Source organism: Bubalus kerabau, chromosome 20 (genome assembly GCF_029407905.1).
Source record: "Bubalus kerabau isolate K-KA32 ecotype Philippines breed swamp buffalo chromosome 20, PCC_UOA_SB_1v2, whole genome shotgun sequence".
Taxonomy (NCBI): Eukaryota; Metazoa; Chordata; class Mammalia; order Artiodactyla; family Bovidae; genus Bubalus; species Bubalus kerabau.
In genome coordinates, this window is record NC_073643.1 from 50,131,669 (window position 1) to 50,150,232 (window position 18,564).

The window sequence follows — 18,564 nt, forward strand, 5'->3', positions numbered from 1 at the left end:
AGGCTCTGGGGGTTCTGGAGGGTCGGGGAGAGGGCAGCCTCAGAATCGGGTCTGCCTGCCTCCATCTGTCCAGCTGCTCAGGGCACCTGGCAGCCTCTGTGCTAAGTGGAAGCTGTTCCCCGTCACTTGCCCGGCTTCACTTGCTCACCCTTGACTGAGCTTGCCCCACTCAGCCTCCACCACCCCCGGATTCCCATCCCCACCACAGGCCCTCTCCCAAGGGGCACCCCCACTGTCAGTATCCCTCTTGCCCCAGTCCAGTCTCCACTCAGTCCTGAGGCTTCCCCCTGCACCCTGCACCCCCCTCCACACCAGGCTGGCCTCTCTGACCTGCTGTCTGCTCCCCCTACTCTGTTCCACCATAGGTTTTTCTATCAACACTCTGCTAAGCATAGAGTAAGCTCCCTTGGCACTGCCGTTACCCCCCAGATCCAAACAAGACTCACCACAAAGTTCAGTCTCAGGTCAGAGGTCTCCAGCCTACACCCCCTTCTAGCACTGGCCACCAGCGAGCGCTGTTTTATTTATTTTTGAACCCCTGCTGGAATGTCAGCCACGGGAGAGCAGGGACGGAGGCTGGCTGATTCACACATAGATGCCGTTCAGATTGGTGGGATGAATGAATGAGACGTTCCTCTTACTACGCTGATACTGGTGGGGGAATGGAGGCTCAAAGGGGTAGGGAATTTCATCCAAGATCACTCAGCTAACCAGTGGAAGGATCCAATCCCAGGTCTGCGGCTTGTGGGTACCCTGCCCCCTACTACACTGCAGATGATCCCGGCCAGGTCCCGTCCTCATGGACCCGGGCTGGGGTCTGCACTTACCTGTTGGGCTGCGGGGTCTGGGAACAGCAGTCCAGGTGTACGCGTGGTGGGCCCTGCCTCTGGACTGCAACGCTCCACTTATGGACGATGTAACCAATGAAGACCAATGAAGGGGACTTGGCAGTGACCCCTCCTGTACCAGCTGAGAGGCTACAGGGCTCATCTTCAACATCTGGCTGAGGGGAGGTGAAGGGGGAGACCCTCCCCTTGGTGGCTGCCCCCATCCGCCAGAGCCTTCCTGAGAGTCATGGGCCCTCCAGGCGAGGATTCCCCACTCTGCTGCACCAGGAAAAACCGAGGCGAGGCAGGCCTGGGAGCCAGGCTGACCCCTCCTCCACCACCCAGCACTGCTCGTCCCAAACGGTCCTGCAACCTTAGGACCCAAGGCTCCTGGCAGGGCCAGGATGAGGGAGAGGCGAGCGGACCTCAGGGACCCTGCTGCGGGGCAGGAACGGGTTGAGGAAGGATGGGGCACAGGGGCTGGCTCCCAAAGAAACCTCACGTCCTACCTCAGCAGGGTTCCCTGAAGCAAGCCACCTCTTAGGAGATGAGCCCAGACATGGACAGCACGGGGTCCTCCTCCCCGCTATCCAGCACCAGGGCTACCTCCTCTGCAGGCCATCCTGGTGAGACCCCTAGACCCCACACAGAGAGCTGTCCCAGACTCCAGGCCTGACCCTCACAGCAGGCTGGGGGTGACATTCCAGACCTGGGGGGACAGGGCAGCAGCCGGGGTGCCAGGGGCTCCTAAGGAGCTTCCGGTTTGCCCTGAGGCTCCTGGTTTAGCCACAGCCCAACAAGGCCCTGTCCAAAGAGCCCCTTCTACCTCCCCTGTCCCAGGCTCCTCGGAAACCCATCCAGTACCCGGCCCAGGAGAGCCGCTCCCTTTGGTCCTTTGCAGCCTCTTCCCTGCTCCGTTCCCTGAGTAGCTTATCTCCTTATGTCTCTAAGGCACCCTCTCTCCCTCAGGCCAACCATGCCCTGCACCAATGCCCTGCTGGGACCCCAGTGGCCCTTGAAATAAAAGACCCAGACTGTGTCAAACTTGGCTTTACTGGGAATAGAGAAAACAGGCAACAGGAGTCACAATGGTGCTGGCAGCTCTAGGTGCCCGCCCCCAGCCCTCGCGGCCCCAAGGCCTGGGAGCCTCCTGCCAGGGGCTCTCCCACTAGTCTGGACCAGGAGAGGCCTCGCCTCTGGAAAACTGCGTGGGGTGGGAGCTTTCAATGTGCATTTCACCGCCAGCTTTGGAATTAGCAGCAAATGTCCACAATGACAGCAACAGCAACGAGACTGGACTTGACATCTCAGGAAAGGACGCGCAGAACAAATCAGACCCGCGGCACCACAGACTGACGGCAGTCTCACGACAGAAGACACAACACCGGTGTGCCCGGCCACACGGCACGAGGGGCAGGCGACAGGTCTGCGGGAGGCTGACAGCACGCGGAGGCCCTGCGGGGGCCGGCGCCCTCACTCCCGAGGCTGGAAAGAACCGACTGAACGCAGGTGCTCACATTCTCTTGGAGGACGGTCAAATGAAGGTACCGCAAGAGAGCACAGTTTAAAAACAGTGAAGATGGCCTGCTTCCCGGCCCTGGGTGGGCACCAGGCCAGACACGGTGGGCAGCAAGGGCCGGCTGCCACCCGGGCGAGCCTAGCCGGTGAGCTCCACGGGCAGCTCCCGGCCACACAGGGCCTCCCACTGACGGGCCAGCAGCGAGATGAGCTTCTCTCGGCTCTCAGCGCTGGGGACAAACACCTGCCACTGGACCTCACGGCCCTGGCCACCCCTGGCCGGGCCACCTGGCACCTCCCCGAAGTGGTCCAGGGTGACGCTGCCCATGAGGTCGTGGCCCTGCACATCATCGAAGACCAGGGTGAGGGCCTGTGGGTATGTCTGGTAGCCCATGAGCACGCGGTCCAGGTCCCGGACGCGGCGCCCGTCGTCCAGCCGGTACCGGTCCCTCTGTGGCGGCTCTTTGGCGAACTCGGGCAGCGGGTAGTGGATGAAGTCCTCGTCCAGGAGGAAGATCTCGGCGCTGGTGAGCAGGAGCGTCTTGGGGCGCAGCAAGCCCCTGCAGCGCCCCGGCTGCGGCGAGCCCACCTGGAAGGCCTGCACGCACAGCAGGATGCTGAGGGCCGGCGCCTTCTCCGGCACAGCCATCTTCTGGGCCACAGTGAACGTCAGGTCTCCGACCTCCTCCTCGCTGGGGTAGGTGAACTTGACGCGGCTCGAATGGATCAGCTCATAGTTTTCCATCTTCCCTGAAGAGAGAGACGCCACCAGGGCTGCAGGCTGGAACTGGCCTGTGGTGGTGCTAGGCTCACCAGCAGCCCTAAGCCCCCCAGAGACGGCAGCCTGAGTCACGTGACCATCAGAAGCAGCAGAGAGTGATCCAAGCCCCCCTGCTCAGCCTGAGACCCTCAGGCCAGCAGTGCAGAGCAGGGCAGATACGAAATGCACCTGCCAAATGGCTGTGGATTTGCTGGGACAGAGACTTTTTTTGCAGGGCTTCCTTGGTGGTCCAGTGGTTCAGAAACCGCTTTGCAATAATGCAAGGGACACTGGTTCGAACTCTGGTTCAGGGAGATTGATTCCACATGCTGTGGAGCCTGGGCCCACAGCTACTGAGCTTGTGCTCTAGAGCCCACGAGCCACAACTACTGAGCCCACACACACACTGCCACTACTGAAGCCCACGTGACAAGAGCCCATGCTGCGCAACAAGAGAAGCCACTGCAATGGAGAGCCCACACACCAGGACAAAGAGTAGCCTCTGCTCACCACAACTAGAGAAAGCCTGCGTGCAGCAACAAAGGTCCACGATAGCCAAAAAAAAAAAAAAAAAGCCATGGGAAACTGACTACGCAGGAAGATAGCTAGAAGCAGAGCGGCTGCTGTGCATAGAGACGCTGTCCTGGGGCCTGCTGCCGCCCTCGGGGCCGGCGAGGAGACTCGAGCTGGGCGGGGTACCTGTGGTCTTGTTTCCAAACTCAGAATAGAAGTCTTTGTCCACAGGCTCAGGCGAGGGTGTGCGTTCCAGCAAGGAGAGCACAGCCATGAGGTGCTGGAGGAAGCAGTGTGTCAGGTAGCTATCCCGCGTCAAGCAGGTAACCACCTGTGCCGGGCAGGAGCCTGCGAGAGAAGGGGACAGGCATGACCGAAGCTCGCCGCTCCCCCGGCCCCGCCCTTGCAGTCTCCTCCAGTCTCCGGCAGGTCAGCCTGGACCTGAGGACCACAGAGCCGGGTCCAGGAAAGCGCCACGTGGCGAAGCATCACGGGGCCTGGGGAGACGGCCGTTTCTCAGGCCGGAAGGGCTGTGACATTTTTCTGGAAGGGGATACAGAGGCATTAGGGAAAGAGCTTAGCTTTCTCGCTTCAGGAAGTATGAGTCAGACACATCCTGCCCGGGAGCCCAGGGCCCACTCTGCCCGCCCGCCCAGCTCTTCGCCGCCTCGGTCCCTGGCCTCCCGCTCCAAGTCCTGGGGGTGAGTTCTGCTCTCTCAGCAGTTCCTGAAGTGGCTTCCTCCCGCTCCAGTGAACTGGCCTGTGAGCAGACAGATAACTCTGCCTGCAATAATGCACCCACGTATGAAGGTGGAAGCCCGCTGGGGACACTGACCTTCACCAAAAATAGGACAAAGCAGAGTGGCCACTCACCCGTTAGCCGGAAATACTGGTCGAACAGCCCAACGTTGACTACCTGCAGGTCGCTGAGTTTCAAAACAAAGCACTGAGAGATGTGGAAGGGGCTGTTGTTGTAGTCGGTGTTTTTCTGATGCCAGAAATCTGTGACAGGGAGAAAGGGACCTAATGTGGTGGTGGCCGTGCTGGGCAAGCACAAGGCTCCCGGGAGCACAGCTGCCTGGAGCAGGAAAGGGTCCCCTTGATGGCCCGGCCCACCGAGAAGCCACCACCGCCTCTGCACACACGACCTCATGGGAAACGTATTCTACAGTCAGAGCCGTGCCTGGTGTGCTGGATACACCAGGAGTCCTGAGACAGCCACTGGCTGAGGAACCCACCGAGGCCCCCAGAGGCAGAGGCTGCCCAGGCCCTCACAGGCCTGGCTAAGTGCGTGCATGCCTGGCCTCACATCCCTTGTGCCAGATCCAGGAGGATAGTGCTGACATCAACCTCCCTTCCTCCAAGAAGACAGTCTCAGCCCCGTGCAGCCAAACTGCTGCTTCCTCAGGTCGCACGGGGGTCCAGAGACAGAAGCCCTCCCATCCCCGCGAGCCCCAGTGCCCACCCTGCAGCGGCTCCGAGAAGTAGCGGCGGAGGCCGTCGTGCAGCACGAAGTACATGGCCTTGGTAGAGAGCAGCACGCAGGCTGTCACCTCCAGCCCCGGCGTCTGGTAGAACACCACCGATGACCACAGGAGGTGCCGCAGCTCCTCATTTTCCACCTGGACACAGAGGGGCCAGTTGGGGCTGCAGGACAGCAGGTGACCAGGGTGTGCGGCTCCTCCTGCAGGCTTCTGGGAAGGGGGCTCCCACAGCCCCACCGGCCAGTGACCTGCTGCCCCGGGGGTGGCATGGGACTCTACCGTGTCGTCAATGAATGTGTAACTACAGAAGAGAGGAGGTGAGGAGCGGGAGACAGTCTGCAGTGGGGTCTACCCAGGGACCGAGGCTAGGAATGGCCACAGCGGGAGGCAGTGATGGAGGGGACAACTGGCCAGGTCCTCCCTACTCAGGTCCTCAAAACCATGAAGAGCTGAAGCTGGGGGAAAATCCAGCACAGAGAAGGCTGGAAACCTGAAGCTGAGCCCAAGGCAAGCCTGCTGCAGCTCCGGGACAACTGAGCCCCCTTCCTCCACAGGTGCCAGCCCTACCTCGGCAATGCTGCTGTGGAAGAACTCGACCACGGCCCGTCCACGCAGGCTGGCGATGTGCCGGAGAGACGGGCAGGCAGGCAGGTGTGACGGGATCTGATTGTCCTCCGACATGGACCGGATCAGGGGCTCACTTGGGTACTGTGCAGGGGCCTCTGCTTGGGCCAGAGCCTCCACTGGGATCTCTGCTGAGGCCTCGGCCTCTGCGGGGACCTCCACTGGAACAAGAGCTGGCACTGAGGCCTCCACTGGAGCTGGGGTCTTTGCCGGGCTTGGGGCTGAGGCCTCTCCTGGAGTGAGAGCAGGGGCCTCCACCAGGGCCAGGGCTGCAGTCTCTGCTGGAGCTTCTTGGAGATTCTGGTCACTGCTACATATCCCGATTCCCCCGAGAAACACCATATTAACATGTGGGCCCCAAATGCAGACTCCCAGCCCACGTGTAACCTCAGCATGTGGGGACTGCACGCACCACACACCACCTCTGGAGTCATCTGGGGATTTCAACTTGGTTCCCAAGGGAAAGGTGCCAGGCCCCTTCTCTTGGGAGGGAGATGGAAAGACGGACCAAGGCTGAGACAAACAGATGTGCCCATGGGCTGAAAAATCATTCTGAAAAGGTGGTAAAAGTATCACCAATGCCACTCCAGAGTCCAGAGTGCGGACCAAGGTGCCCAGGGCTGGGACCCTGGGGCACATGGAGTTGAGACACAAAAACTCAACCTTTCCTCAGTCTGCCTTTGAGGCCTCCTCAGGTGTCCCAGGATCTCACCCCCCTTGGCCACCAATGCATGTGGCCACACTGGATTTTCCCTTGACTGTTCCAAGCACCAGGTCCAACAGTGCTCGGAAAGAATCCTCGTGCATGTTGGGAGCCCCCACAACCAGCCTACACACCCACAAGCTCAGGCTCGTGCCCGTGGGGAGTCCTGGATACCGTCCTCTCAATCCAACAGCTGTCTGTCGAGAGAGACCCCTGGGGCCCTGATCTTGCACAGGGCCAAATTCCCCCAAGCCTCTCAGGCTCTCCTCCTGTTGGCCTGGGCCAGACAGGCGTCTGCTGGGATGAAGCAGGGCGCCTGCTTTCTGTATGCAGTCCCCTCTGTGGGCAAGGTCCACCAGGTTTGGGGGTGGCAGGGAAACAGAGACAAGCTGAAGCTTGTCACCACCTGAAGCCCCATCACGGGGGCAAGGAAATGGAGAGACAGCCTCGTGAGGCTGCCTCTGGCACAAGCAGCTCCCTAGTACCTGGAGGAATGAGGGGTCTCTACAGAGGGCACGGGACTTGAGCTGGGCATGAGGGCCCCTGATTCAGCCAGGAAGAGGCTGGATGTCCTTTGGGAGCATCCGTTGAGGGGCTGGGCTGGAGAGAAAAGGCAGGGCCTCTGAAATGCTGGGGTGAGGATAGGGTCTCCACTGTCCACCAGGAACAAATGAAGGGCTTCTTTATCCAGCTGGGGAAGCCCCATCATACATGAAGCTGGGGGAAGTCACAGGAGAAAGGGGCACCCTGAAGGGCACAGGGGCCCTTGTGAGCCCAAGGCAGGCATGAATCATGGGTGTGACCACAGTTCCCCTTATAGGCCACTCTACCCCAAGCCCAGGCAGCTCTGAGGGGAGCCAGGCTCAGCAGCAGGAGCAGGGGAAGGAGGGAAAAATGAGGAAGACGAGCACAGGGCTGCGAATTCCTCCTCTCTCTGCACCTCAGTCTCCCCGAGAAGAGCAGGAGCTCTGCACAGAGAGACCACCCAGCTTACACACTCAGACCCTGCTGCTCTCGGCCAACAAGTTCAGGACTCACAAAATTACACAGAGTGGGCTCCTGAGCAACCCAGGTCCTCCTGAGAAGGAAGGAATGTATGGCTCACCAAAGGGTAAGGCTTGAAGCTGGGGGTCAGAGGCAGGCGGTGCCAGCAGCAGCTCCCCCAGCCCAGCTCAGAAAGCCAACCACGGGACTGGGAGCCCAGGGGCGAGGGTACATGGCTGATGCCTAGAGGCCATGCTTGGGCCCAGGGGGAGGGCCAGGCAAGGTGGGAGCAGAAGCCTGGAGGCCCAGCGACGCAGGGCTCTAAGTGGCAGAGAAGAGGCCCAGTGTCCTTCCACAAAGAAGGACTTCTTCTGAAGCCTGGGAGATAAGGAGCAGCCTAGCACCAAGCCCGAGGGAGCCAACGGCAGTGTTGATGGGGGTGACAGCTTGGGTGTGGTGAGCGGACTGGTCTCAGCCAGCCCCCTGCTCCCTGGCCTCAGCCAGCCCCCTGCTCCCTGGCCCCCAGAAGCCCGTGCTCAGCCTCACCTGGCCCTGCTCTCTGCAGGCTGGCCGTCCACAAGGGGGCTCTGAGGCCCGCCCCCCGTTGCAGGGGTCTTGGCAATGACCACGGTCTTCAGGTCCTGCAGCGAGGCCCGCAGCTGGTTGTAGATGCGCAGGAAGTGGAACTTCTCATGGGGCAGCACGAAGATGGCGGTGACGAAGCGGTAGCCCACGAGCAGCTCAAGCACGTGGCCATCCGCGAAGGCGCCCCGTGGCTGGGTGCAGCTGCGCGTGGGGTCCAGCAGCACAGTGGAGAGAGGCACGCGGCTGAGCTTGAAGCTGTTGCGGTTGCGGCAGTTGTGGGTGCCCCGGTTGGGCATGGGGTTGAAGTCGGCCTTGATGACGTTGAGGTGCTGGGGCGTGAGCAACAGCCAGTAGGGGATGGCGGCGGACTTGACGGCCTCGGAGGGCGCACAGCAGGAGCGCCGCACAGCCGAGCAGAGGGTGCAGCTGGCCCACTCGATGTTGCCCGAGTAGTCCCCGGCGGCCGTCTGCACCATGCGCTTGTCACTGTAGACCAGGTAGACGGGAAAGCAGCCCTGGCTGCGCTCCTGGCAGCCGCCTGCCACCTTGTAGAAGGTGAGCAGCTGGCGCAGGAACTCCTGCAGGCTGGTGTGGCTGCCGTAGAGCACGGGGCTGCACAGCATGGCCATGTGCTGCGGGGCGAAGCAGGCGCGCAGGTCGGCGTGGAACTCGTGCAGGTGGGCGGCGTCGGAGATGATGAAGAGTGTGTTCTCGCTGTGCCGCACCTTCAGCACCAGGCACAGCTCCGGCATGAGGAAGCCGAACTCGGTGAGGTCGCCGTGTGGGAAGCAGAACACGAAGCGCAGTGAGGAAAGGATGTGCTGGCTGCTGCCCCGCGACTCCTGGTGCGGGATCTCGAAGACAGCGATGCCGAAGTCAGTGAGCACGAGGCAGGCGGCGAACTGGCGGATGCTGCCCTGCACGTGGATCAGGAAGCACCAGAGCACCTTGAGGATGCGGATATGCTCCAGCAGGAAGTCCTCGTCTGCGCCCAGCGCCCACTCCAGAGCCAGGCGCTCCTCCTCAGCCTCCTCCTCCTCCTCCTCCTCCTCTTCTTCCTCTTCCTCGCCTGGCCCACCCTCCTCCTCTTCCTCTGCATCTGGGGGCCCCATTTCGAAGTAGCGATTCTCAGCAACGTCCTCCTCCTCCTCCTCATCCTCGCCCTGCTCCCCCTGGCCCTCCTCTCGCTGGTTGGCGGCCTCGATCCAAGCAGGGAGCTGCCGCTCAATAGCCTGTCGGATGAGCGTGCTCAGGCGCTGGATGAAGTCCTGGTTGGTGGCAGTGTAGCCAATGCAGGTGAAGGGCAGGAAGATTATCTGGCCGGACCCAGGCACCACCTGGACCTCTGGCTCCGCATGCTCGGGGCTGTGTGGGGAGAGGCCAGGTCAGTGGCATGCTGGGCTGGGATGCCCCCACCTCCCACATCCAGATTCTGCTGCTGTCCCCCTGGTCTTGAGGAACCAATGCATGGGTCTCAAAGCCTCCTAACGAGCCAAGCCTGCTCCTAGCAAGCACCCTGATAGGGAGCTGAAGTGCTGGAAGGCTGGGGCAGCCACATTGCCAGGGCCTCAGACCACAGGCATCCAGTGCAGTCCTGCCCACGTCATGAAGACGTCTCAGTCCTGTGGACACTGGCCACAAGCCCCAAAGGCAATGAGTGCTCAAGGCCGTGGACTAACTTGACAACAGTCTCCTTCAGGGGAACCCAGTGACCTTGAGAGGGGTAGGGAGTGGGACAGGTGGGTCTGAGGACCTTCACATTTAAATTCAAGCTCCTCCAGAGACAGGCAATCTACCTGAGAAAGAATTCAGAGTAGTAACAGTAAAAATGATTCAAAATCTCAGAAAAAAGAATGGAGGCACAGACCAAGAGGATACAGGAAATGTTTAACAAAGAGACAGAAGGTTAAAAGAATAGAGAGTAAGTGAAACGAAAAAGACACAAGAAAAAAATCAAGAGCAGAATAACTGAGGCAGAAGAATGAGTGAGTGAGCTGGAAGACAGAGAAGTGGACATCACTGCCACAGGACAGAATAAAGTAAAAAGAATGAAGAGAAATGAGAAATGGTCTCAGAGACCTCTGGGACATCACTAAACACACCAACATCCTATTGTAGGGTCCCAGCAGAAAAGAGACAGGGAAAGGGCCTGAGAAAATATGTGAAGAGATTATAGCCAAAAGCTTCCCTAAAATGGGAAAGGAAACAGTCTCATTCAAGTCCAGGAAGTGCAGAGTTCCATACAGGATAAACCCAAGGAGGAACAGGCTAAAACACATATTACTCAAATTGACAAAAATCAAATACAAAGAAAAATATTAAAATCAAAAGGGAAAAGTAACAAACAATACACAAGGAAATCCCCATAAGGTTATCAGATGATTTTTCAGCAGAAACTGCAAGCCAGAAGAGCATGGCACAATATATTTAAAGTGATGAAAGGGATAACCTACAATCAAGAATACTCTACCCAGCAAGGTTTTCATTCAGATTCAGAGAAGTTTTACAGAGGAGCAAAAGTTAAGAGAATAGACACCACCAATCTAGCCTTAGAACAAATGCTAAAGGAACTCCTGGGGGCAGGGGTGGGGGGCGGGGCAGACGGTAAAGAACACTTTTGCCAGCGCAGAGCTCGACCCCTGGGTCGGGAAGATCGCCTGGAGGAGGGCGCGGCAGCCCACTCCAGGATTCTTGCCTGGAGAATCCCATGAACAGGGGGGCCTGGCAGGCTGCAGTCCAGAACTGGACACGACCAAAGCAACTTAGCATGCACACGTGTGTGCACATGCGCACACGCGCACGCACACACACACACACACACACACGCGCGCGTGCGTCATCGGAGGTGGGGGAGGGGAGGCCAAAGCTAGAAACAAGAAAAGCACAATTGGGAAAACTCAACAATAAAGGCAAACATAAAGTAATAGTAGGAAACCACCCCCACACAAATATCATATCAAAATCAGCAACCACAAGGGGAGTACAAATACAGGAAATCAGAATTTCACTTGAAATCAAGAGACCAGCAACTTAAAACCACCTTGCGTAAAGACTGCTATAGCAAAATCTCAAGAGGGACTTCCCTGGTGGTCCAATGGTTAAGAACCTGCCTTGCAATGCAGGGGACTCGGGTTTGATCCCTCCTCGGGCAACTAGAATCCCACATTCCACACAGCGACTGAGTGCCACAACGAGAGGGTCTGAGTGCCACAATGAAAGTTCCCATGTGCCCCAACAAGGATGCCACAAGCCGCAACGGGTGCAGCCAAATTAAAAACACAAAAGAATCCAAACCTCCTGGGAACTGCAACCAAACATCTGTAACAGATACACAAACAAAAAAGAAAAAGGCAAATCAAACACAACACTAAAGACAGTCATCAAACCACAAGAGAACACAAGAAGACCAACAAAAACAAATCCTAATCAATTAAGAAAATGGCAACAGGAACATGTATTATCAGTAATTACCTTAAATGTAAAATGTAAATTAAATGCTCCAAACAAAAGGCACAGACTGGCTGAATGGATATAAAACAAGACCCATATATATGCTGTCTACAAGAGACCCACTTTAGACTTAGGTACACATACAGACTGAAAGTGAGGGGATAGAAAAAGATATTCCATGCAAATGGAAATCAAAAGAAAGCTGAAATAGCAGTATACATATCAGACAAAATAGACCTTAAAATTACAACTGTTACAAGAGATAAGGAAATGGGATTCCCCTGGTGGTCAAGTGGCTAACACTCTGAGCTCTCAACACAGGGGGCTGGGGCTCGATCCCTGGTCAGGGAACTAGATCCAACAGACAAAGGTTCATATGCTGCAACTAAGGATCACACAGGCTACGACAAAGATCAAAGATTCCATGTGCTGCAACCAAGGGCTGGTGTGGCCAAGTAAATACATAAATACTAAAAAGACAAGGAAGGACACTACATAATGATCAAGGGATCAATTCAAGAAGAAGACAACAATTTCAAGTAGATGTATGTACCCAACACAGGAGCACCTCAATATGAACATAAATGCTAACAGTCATAAGGGCTTCCCTGGTGGCTCAGAGGGCAAAGAAGGGGGAAATCAACAGTAATACTATAATAGCAGGGAACTCAACGGACAGATCATCCAGACAGAAATCAATAAAGAAACACCAGCCCTAAAGATACATTAGACTAGATGGACTTAACTAGTATTTATAGGGCATTCCATTTGAAAAGAGCATAGACTTTCTCTTCAAGCACACACAGAACATTCTGCAGGACAGATTGTATCTTTGGCCACAAATCAAGCCTCCATAAATTCAAGAAAACTGAAATCACATCAAGTATCTTTTCCAACCACAATGCTGTAAGATTATAAATCAAATACAAGAAAAAAAAAACCTGCAAAACCCCACAAACATACGGAGGTTAAACAATGTTATGAAATAGACAATGGATCACTGAAGAAATCAAAGAGGAAATAAAACATACCTAGAGACAAATGACAATGAAACATGACAATCCAAAACCTATGGGATGCAGCAAACGCAGTTCTAAGAGGGAAGTTGATAGCAAAACAATCTTACCCCAGGACACAAGAAAAATCTCAAACAACCTAACCGTGGGACTTCCCTGGCGGTCCAATGGTTAACAACCCACCTACCAATGCAGGAAACATGGATTCAATCGCTGGTCCAGGAAGATCTCACATGCCACAGAGCAACGAAGCCTGTGTGCTCCAACTACTGAACCTGAACTCTAGAAGCCATGCTCCCCAACAAGAGAAGCCACAGCGATGAGAAGCCATGCACTGCCATTAGAGTAATACCCACCCACTGCACCCAGAGAAAGCCTGTGCACAGCAAAGACCCAGAACAGCCACACACACACACACACATACACACACCCTAAAGGAACCAGAGAAAGCCTGTGCACAACAAAGACCCAGGTCACACACACACACACACACACACACCCTAAAGGAACCAGAGAAAGCCCGTGCACAGCAAAGACCCAGAACAGTCTCACAAACACACGCACACACACACACACCCTAAAGGAACCAGAGAAAGCCCGTGCACAGCAAAGACCCAGAACAGTCACACACACACACATAGACACACACACACCCTAAAGGAACCAGAGAAAGCCTGTGCACAGCAAAGACCCAGAAGAGTCACACTCACACACACACACACACACACCCCCTAAAGGAACCAGAGAAAGCCTGTGCACAGCAAAGACCCAGAACAGTCACACACACACAGACACACACACACACACACCCTAAAGGAACCAGAGAAAGCCTGTGCATAGCAAAGACCCAGAACAGTCATACACACACACACAAGCCCATGCCTAGCAAACATCCAGCACAATCACACACACACATAAACACACACACCCCCTACAGAACTAGAGAAAGAAGAACTCCAAAATTAGTAGAAGGAATGAAACTATATTGATCAGAGCAGAAATAAACGAAATAGAAATGAATAAAACAATAATAAAGATCAATGAAACTAAAAGCTGATCCTATGAAAAGATGAACAAAATTAATAAACCTTTTTAATTCATTGGGAGAAAAGAAAAGGACAGGGCTCAAATTAATAAAACTAGAAGTGGGGACTTCTGTGGTGGTACAATGGATAAGAATCTGCCTGCCAGTGCAAGGGGACACTGGTTTGATCCCTTGTCCAGGAAGATTCCACATGCCATGGAGAAACCAGGCCCATGCACCACAACCACTGAGCCCACGAGCAGGAAATACCAAAGCCAGCAGGTGCTCCAGGGCCCACAAGCCACAACCACTGATCCACGTGCTGCAATGCCTGGAGCCCGCGCACCGAGAGCCTGGGCTGTGCAACAAGAGAAGCCACTGCGATGACCACAGCGAGAAGTCCGGCTCACCGTACCTAGAGAACGCATGTATGCAGCAACGAAGACACAGAACCCCAAAACCAATTATTAAAAAAAAAGTAGGAACAAAAAAGGATGTTACAACCGACACCACGGACACACAAAGGATTGTAAGAATATGAGCAACTATGGGGGGCTTCCCTGGTAGCTCAGCTGGTAAAGAATCCACCTGCAATGCAGGAGACCCAGGTTCAATTCCTGGGTCAGCAAAATGCCCTGGAGAAGGGATAGGCTACCCACTCCAGTATTCTTGGGCTTCCCTGGTAGCTCAGACAGTAAAGAATCTGACTGCAATACGAGAGAATGGGGTTCGATCCCTGGGTTGGGAAGATCCCCTGGAGACAGAAACAGCTACCCACTCCAGTACTCCTGCCTGGAGAATTCCATGGGCAGAGGAGCCTGGCGGGCTGCAGTCCACGGAGTCACCAAGAAGCAGAACAACTGAGCGACTGTCACAGGCAACCATACACCAATACAATGGACAACCCAGAAGAAATGGACAAATTCTTAGAAAGGTACAACTTTTCAAGGCTGAACCAGGAAGAAATAGAAAATACAAACAGACCAATCACAAGTACTAAAACTGAGACTGATTCAAAAACTTCCACAAACAAAAGTCCAAGACCAGTCGGCTTCACAGAAGAATTTTATTAAACATTTACACAACAGTTAACACCTAGCCCTCTGATATTCTTCCAAAAAATTGCAGAAGAAGGAACACGCCAAAGCTCATTCTATGAGGCCGCCAACACCCTGATACCAAAACCAAAGATATCACAAAAAAAGAAAATTACAGAACTTCCCTGGTGGTCCAGGGGTCCAGAATCCATCTTGCAATGTGGGGGACACAGATTCAATCCTTGGTAAGGGAACTATGATCCCACATGCTGGAGCAACTAAGCCCACGTACTGCAAGCACTGAGCCTGATGTTCCAGAGCTCGCACACAACTGCAGTCCATGAGCCACAGTGAAAGACCCTGCACAGTACAGCAAAGATCCTGCGTGCTGCAACTAAGATGTCACGCAGCCAAATAAATCAATATTAAAGAAAGAATTAAGGGCCAATAACTGAGAGGCAAAAAAAAAAAAAAAAAACAAACTCAACAAAATACTAGCAAACCAAGCCCGACAACACAATAAAAGGTTCACACACCATGATCAAGTGGGATTTATTCCAGGGATGCACAGGTTTTTCAATATAAACAAATCAACCAATGTGATACACCACATTAACAAACTGAAGAAGAAAAAACCGTATGATCATCTTAACAGATGTAGAAAAAGTTTTTCACAAAATCCCACACACATTTATGGTTTAAAAAGAAAAAAAAAAAACTCTCTAGAAAGTGGGCATAGAGGGAATCTACCTCAACATAACAAAGACCACATACAACAAACCCACAATCAACATCATTCTCAAAGGTGAAAAACTCAAAACATTTCCTCCAAGACCTCCTGATGCCACTCTTGCCAATTTGACTGAATACAGATCTGGAGAGTGTAGTCACAGCCATCAGAGAAGAAAAAGAAATAAAAGAAATCCAAATAGAAAAGAGAAAGTAAAACTGTCAGTGTTTGCAGATACACAGAAAATCCTAAAGACACAACCTGAAAACTACGAGAGCTCATCAACAAATCTGGTAAAACTGCAGGATACAAAATCAACACACAGAAATCTCGTGCATTCCCACACAGTAACAACGAAAGATCAGAAAAACATTTTATTGGAGTGTAACTGCTTCATAATGTTGTGTTAGTTGCTGCTGTAGAATGAATGAATCAGTTATATGTATACATATATCCTCCTCCTCATGGAGCTCCCTCCCACCCCCGAGCCCACCCACCTAGGTCATCACAGAGGACCAAGCTGAGCTCCCTGGGCTATACAGCAGGTCCACACCAGCTCTCTTTTAAATGCGGAAGTGTAAATATGTGAATCCTAATCTCTCAGTTCATTCCACACTCCCCTTCCTGCCACCCCCTACATCCACACCTGTTTTCTACATCTGTGTCTCTAGTCCTGCCTGACACATACGCTCATCTGTACCATTTTCCTAGATTCCACATATATACATTAACATACAATACTTATTTCTGACTTACTTCACTCTGTACATCTCCAAAACACACAACAGCTCATGTAGCTCAAAACAAAACACACACACAAACTATGGATAAAGACCTAAACTGACCTCTCTCCAACGAAGACATACAGATGGCCAAGAGGCACATGGAAAGATGCTCAACATCACTAACTGAGAGAGAAATGCAAATCAAAAACTACAATCAGGTGGGAATTTCTGGCGGCCCAGTGGTTACGAATCTGACTTGCAGTGCAGGCAATGTGGGTTCAATCCCTGGTCCCACGTGTCATGGAGGAACTACACCCATGTGCCAAAACTACTGAGCCCACGCACTCCAGAGCCTGTAGGTCACAACCATTGAAGCCTGCATGCTCTGGAGCTCCCACGCCACAAGCAAGATCTCACGGGCCACAGCTCAGGCCAGAGGCAGTCAAATACATAAAGTAAAGAAAAAAGCTACAATGAGATATCACCTCACACAGGTCAGAATGGCCATCATCAAAAAAATCCATGAACAACAAATGCTACAGAGGGTGTGAAACAAAGGGAACCCTCTTGCACTGTTGGTGGGAATGTAAACTGATACAGCTACTATGGAAAACAGTATGGAGATTCCTTGAAAAGCTATGACTAAAACTACCATATGACCCAACAATACCATTACTGGGCATACACCCTGAGAAACCCATAGTCCAAAAAGACACATGTACCCCAAGGTTCACTGCAACACTGTTTATAATAGCCAGGACATGGAAGCAACCTAGATGCCCACTGACAGATGAACGGATCAAGAATTTGTGGTACACATACACAATGGAATATTGTTGTTGTTTTAATCACTAAGTTGTATTTGATTCTTTTGCAACCCCATGAACTGTAGTTCATCAGACTCCTCTGTCCATGTGATTTCCCAGGCAAGAACACTGGAGTGGATTGCCTTCTTTCCCAAAGATCTTTCTCCAGGGGATCTTCCCTACCCAGGAATTGAACCTGAGTCTCCTGCATTGGCAGGCAGATTCTTTACCACTAAGCCAGCAGGGAAGCTCCACAATGGAGTATTACTCAGCCATCAATTTTTTTTTTTTGAGTTCTAGTGACGAGGATGCAGAGAAGGTGATGGCACCCCACTCCAGTACTCTTGCCTGGAAAATCCCATGGATGGAGGAGCCTGGTAGGCTGTGGTCCATAGGGTCACGAAGAGTCAGACACGACTGAGCGACTTGACTTTCACTTTTCACTTTCATGCATTGGAGAAGGAAATGGCAACCCACTCCAGTGTTCTTGCCTGGGGAATCCCAGGGACGGGGGAGCCTGGTGGGCTGCTGTCTCTGGGGTCGCACAGAGTCGGACATGGCTGAAGAGACTTAGCAGCAGCAGCAGTGATGTGGATGAAACTAGAGCCTGTTACAGAGCGACATTAAGTCAGAAAGAGAAAAATAAACATTGAACATTGACCTATATAGATGGGATCTAAAAAAATAGTGCTGATAAACCTATCTGCAGGCAGGAATAGAGACGCAGACGCAGAGAACAGAGCTGCGGACACAGCAGGGGGAGGAGAGGATGGGATGAGTTGAAAGAGGAGCACTGAAACATCCGTATTACCATGTGTAGAACAGTGGGAAGCTGCTGCGTAACACATACGGCTCAACCCATGCTCTGTGACAACCCAGAGGGCTGGGACAAGGTCGGGGGGCAGGGAGGTTTAAGAGGGAGGGGCTGTATGTATACTTCCGGCTGATTCATGCTGTTGCGCGGCAGAAACCAACACAACATTGTAAAGTAACTCTCCTCAGGGGACAATAACTAAAAAAATGTCTTCTGGGATGTCCCTGATGATCCAGTGGCTAAGACTTCACACTCCCAAAGCTGGGGGTCCTGGGTTTGATCCCTGGTCGGGAATCTAGATCCCACATCCCACAAGTAAGAGCTTGCATGCCGCAACTAAAAACTCCCCTGTGCTGCACCTGAAGGGCCCACATGCTGCAACAAAGATCAAACATCCTGCAGTCCACAACTAAGACCTGGGCAACCAAATAAACAAACGAAGAAAATATTTTAAAACTATATCTCTTAAAAAAAAGTCTCTAAACAATAAATGCTTTGAGGGTATGGAGAAAAGGGAACCCTCCTACATTGTTAGTAGGAATATAAATTGTTACAACCATTATGGAGAATGGTATAGAGGTTCCTTAACAAACTAAATACAGACCTACTACTTGATCTAACAAGCCCACTTCTGGACATATATCCAGAGAAAGACTTAATTCAGAAAGGTAACATGTACCCCAATGTTCACTACAGCACTGTTTACAATAGCCAAGGCATGTAACAAACCTAAACAAAGACTAAACAAACCTAAACACCACTGGCAGGTGACTAACGGGACACTATTCAGCCATAAAGAAGGCATGAAAGCATGCACTTGCAGCAGCAGGATGGATCTGGAGACTGTCATACTGAATCAAGTCAGAGAAGGACTAGCATCACATATCACTGTATGCGGAATCTAAAAAATAATGGTACAAATGAACTTATTTATAAAAGAGTGATAGATGCAGAAAACAAACTT

General features: G+C 53.1%; 1 protein-coding gene across 2 annotated transcripts in view; it reads right to left on the reverse strand.

The window, feature by feature from the left end:
* Window positions 1-1,861: 1,861 nt before the first annotated feature.
* Window positions 1,862-18,564, reverse strand: part of NISCH (nischarin) — a 65,033-nt gene continuing 48,330 nt past the window's right edge. For both annotated transcript variants that reach the window (XM_055558347.1, XM_055558348.1), the window contains exons 16-21: window positions 7,960-9,363; window positions 5,670-6,036; window positions 5,084-5,240; window positions 4,492-4,620; window positions 3,805-3,966; window positions 1,862-3,095 (exon numbers count right to left, since the gene is read on the reverse strand). In XM_055558347.1, the coding sequence (XP_055414322.1) occupies window positions 2,485-3,095; window positions 3,805-3,966; window positions 4,492-4,620; window positions 5,084-5,240; window positions 5,670-6,036; window positions 7,960-9,363 (2,830 nt within the window). In that variant the 3' untranslated portion in view covers window positions 1,862-2,484. The remainder of the gene's footprint in view (window positions 3,096-3,804; window positions 3,967-4,491; window positions 4,621-5,083; window positions 5,241-5,669; window positions 6,037-7,959; window positions 9,364-18,564) is intronic.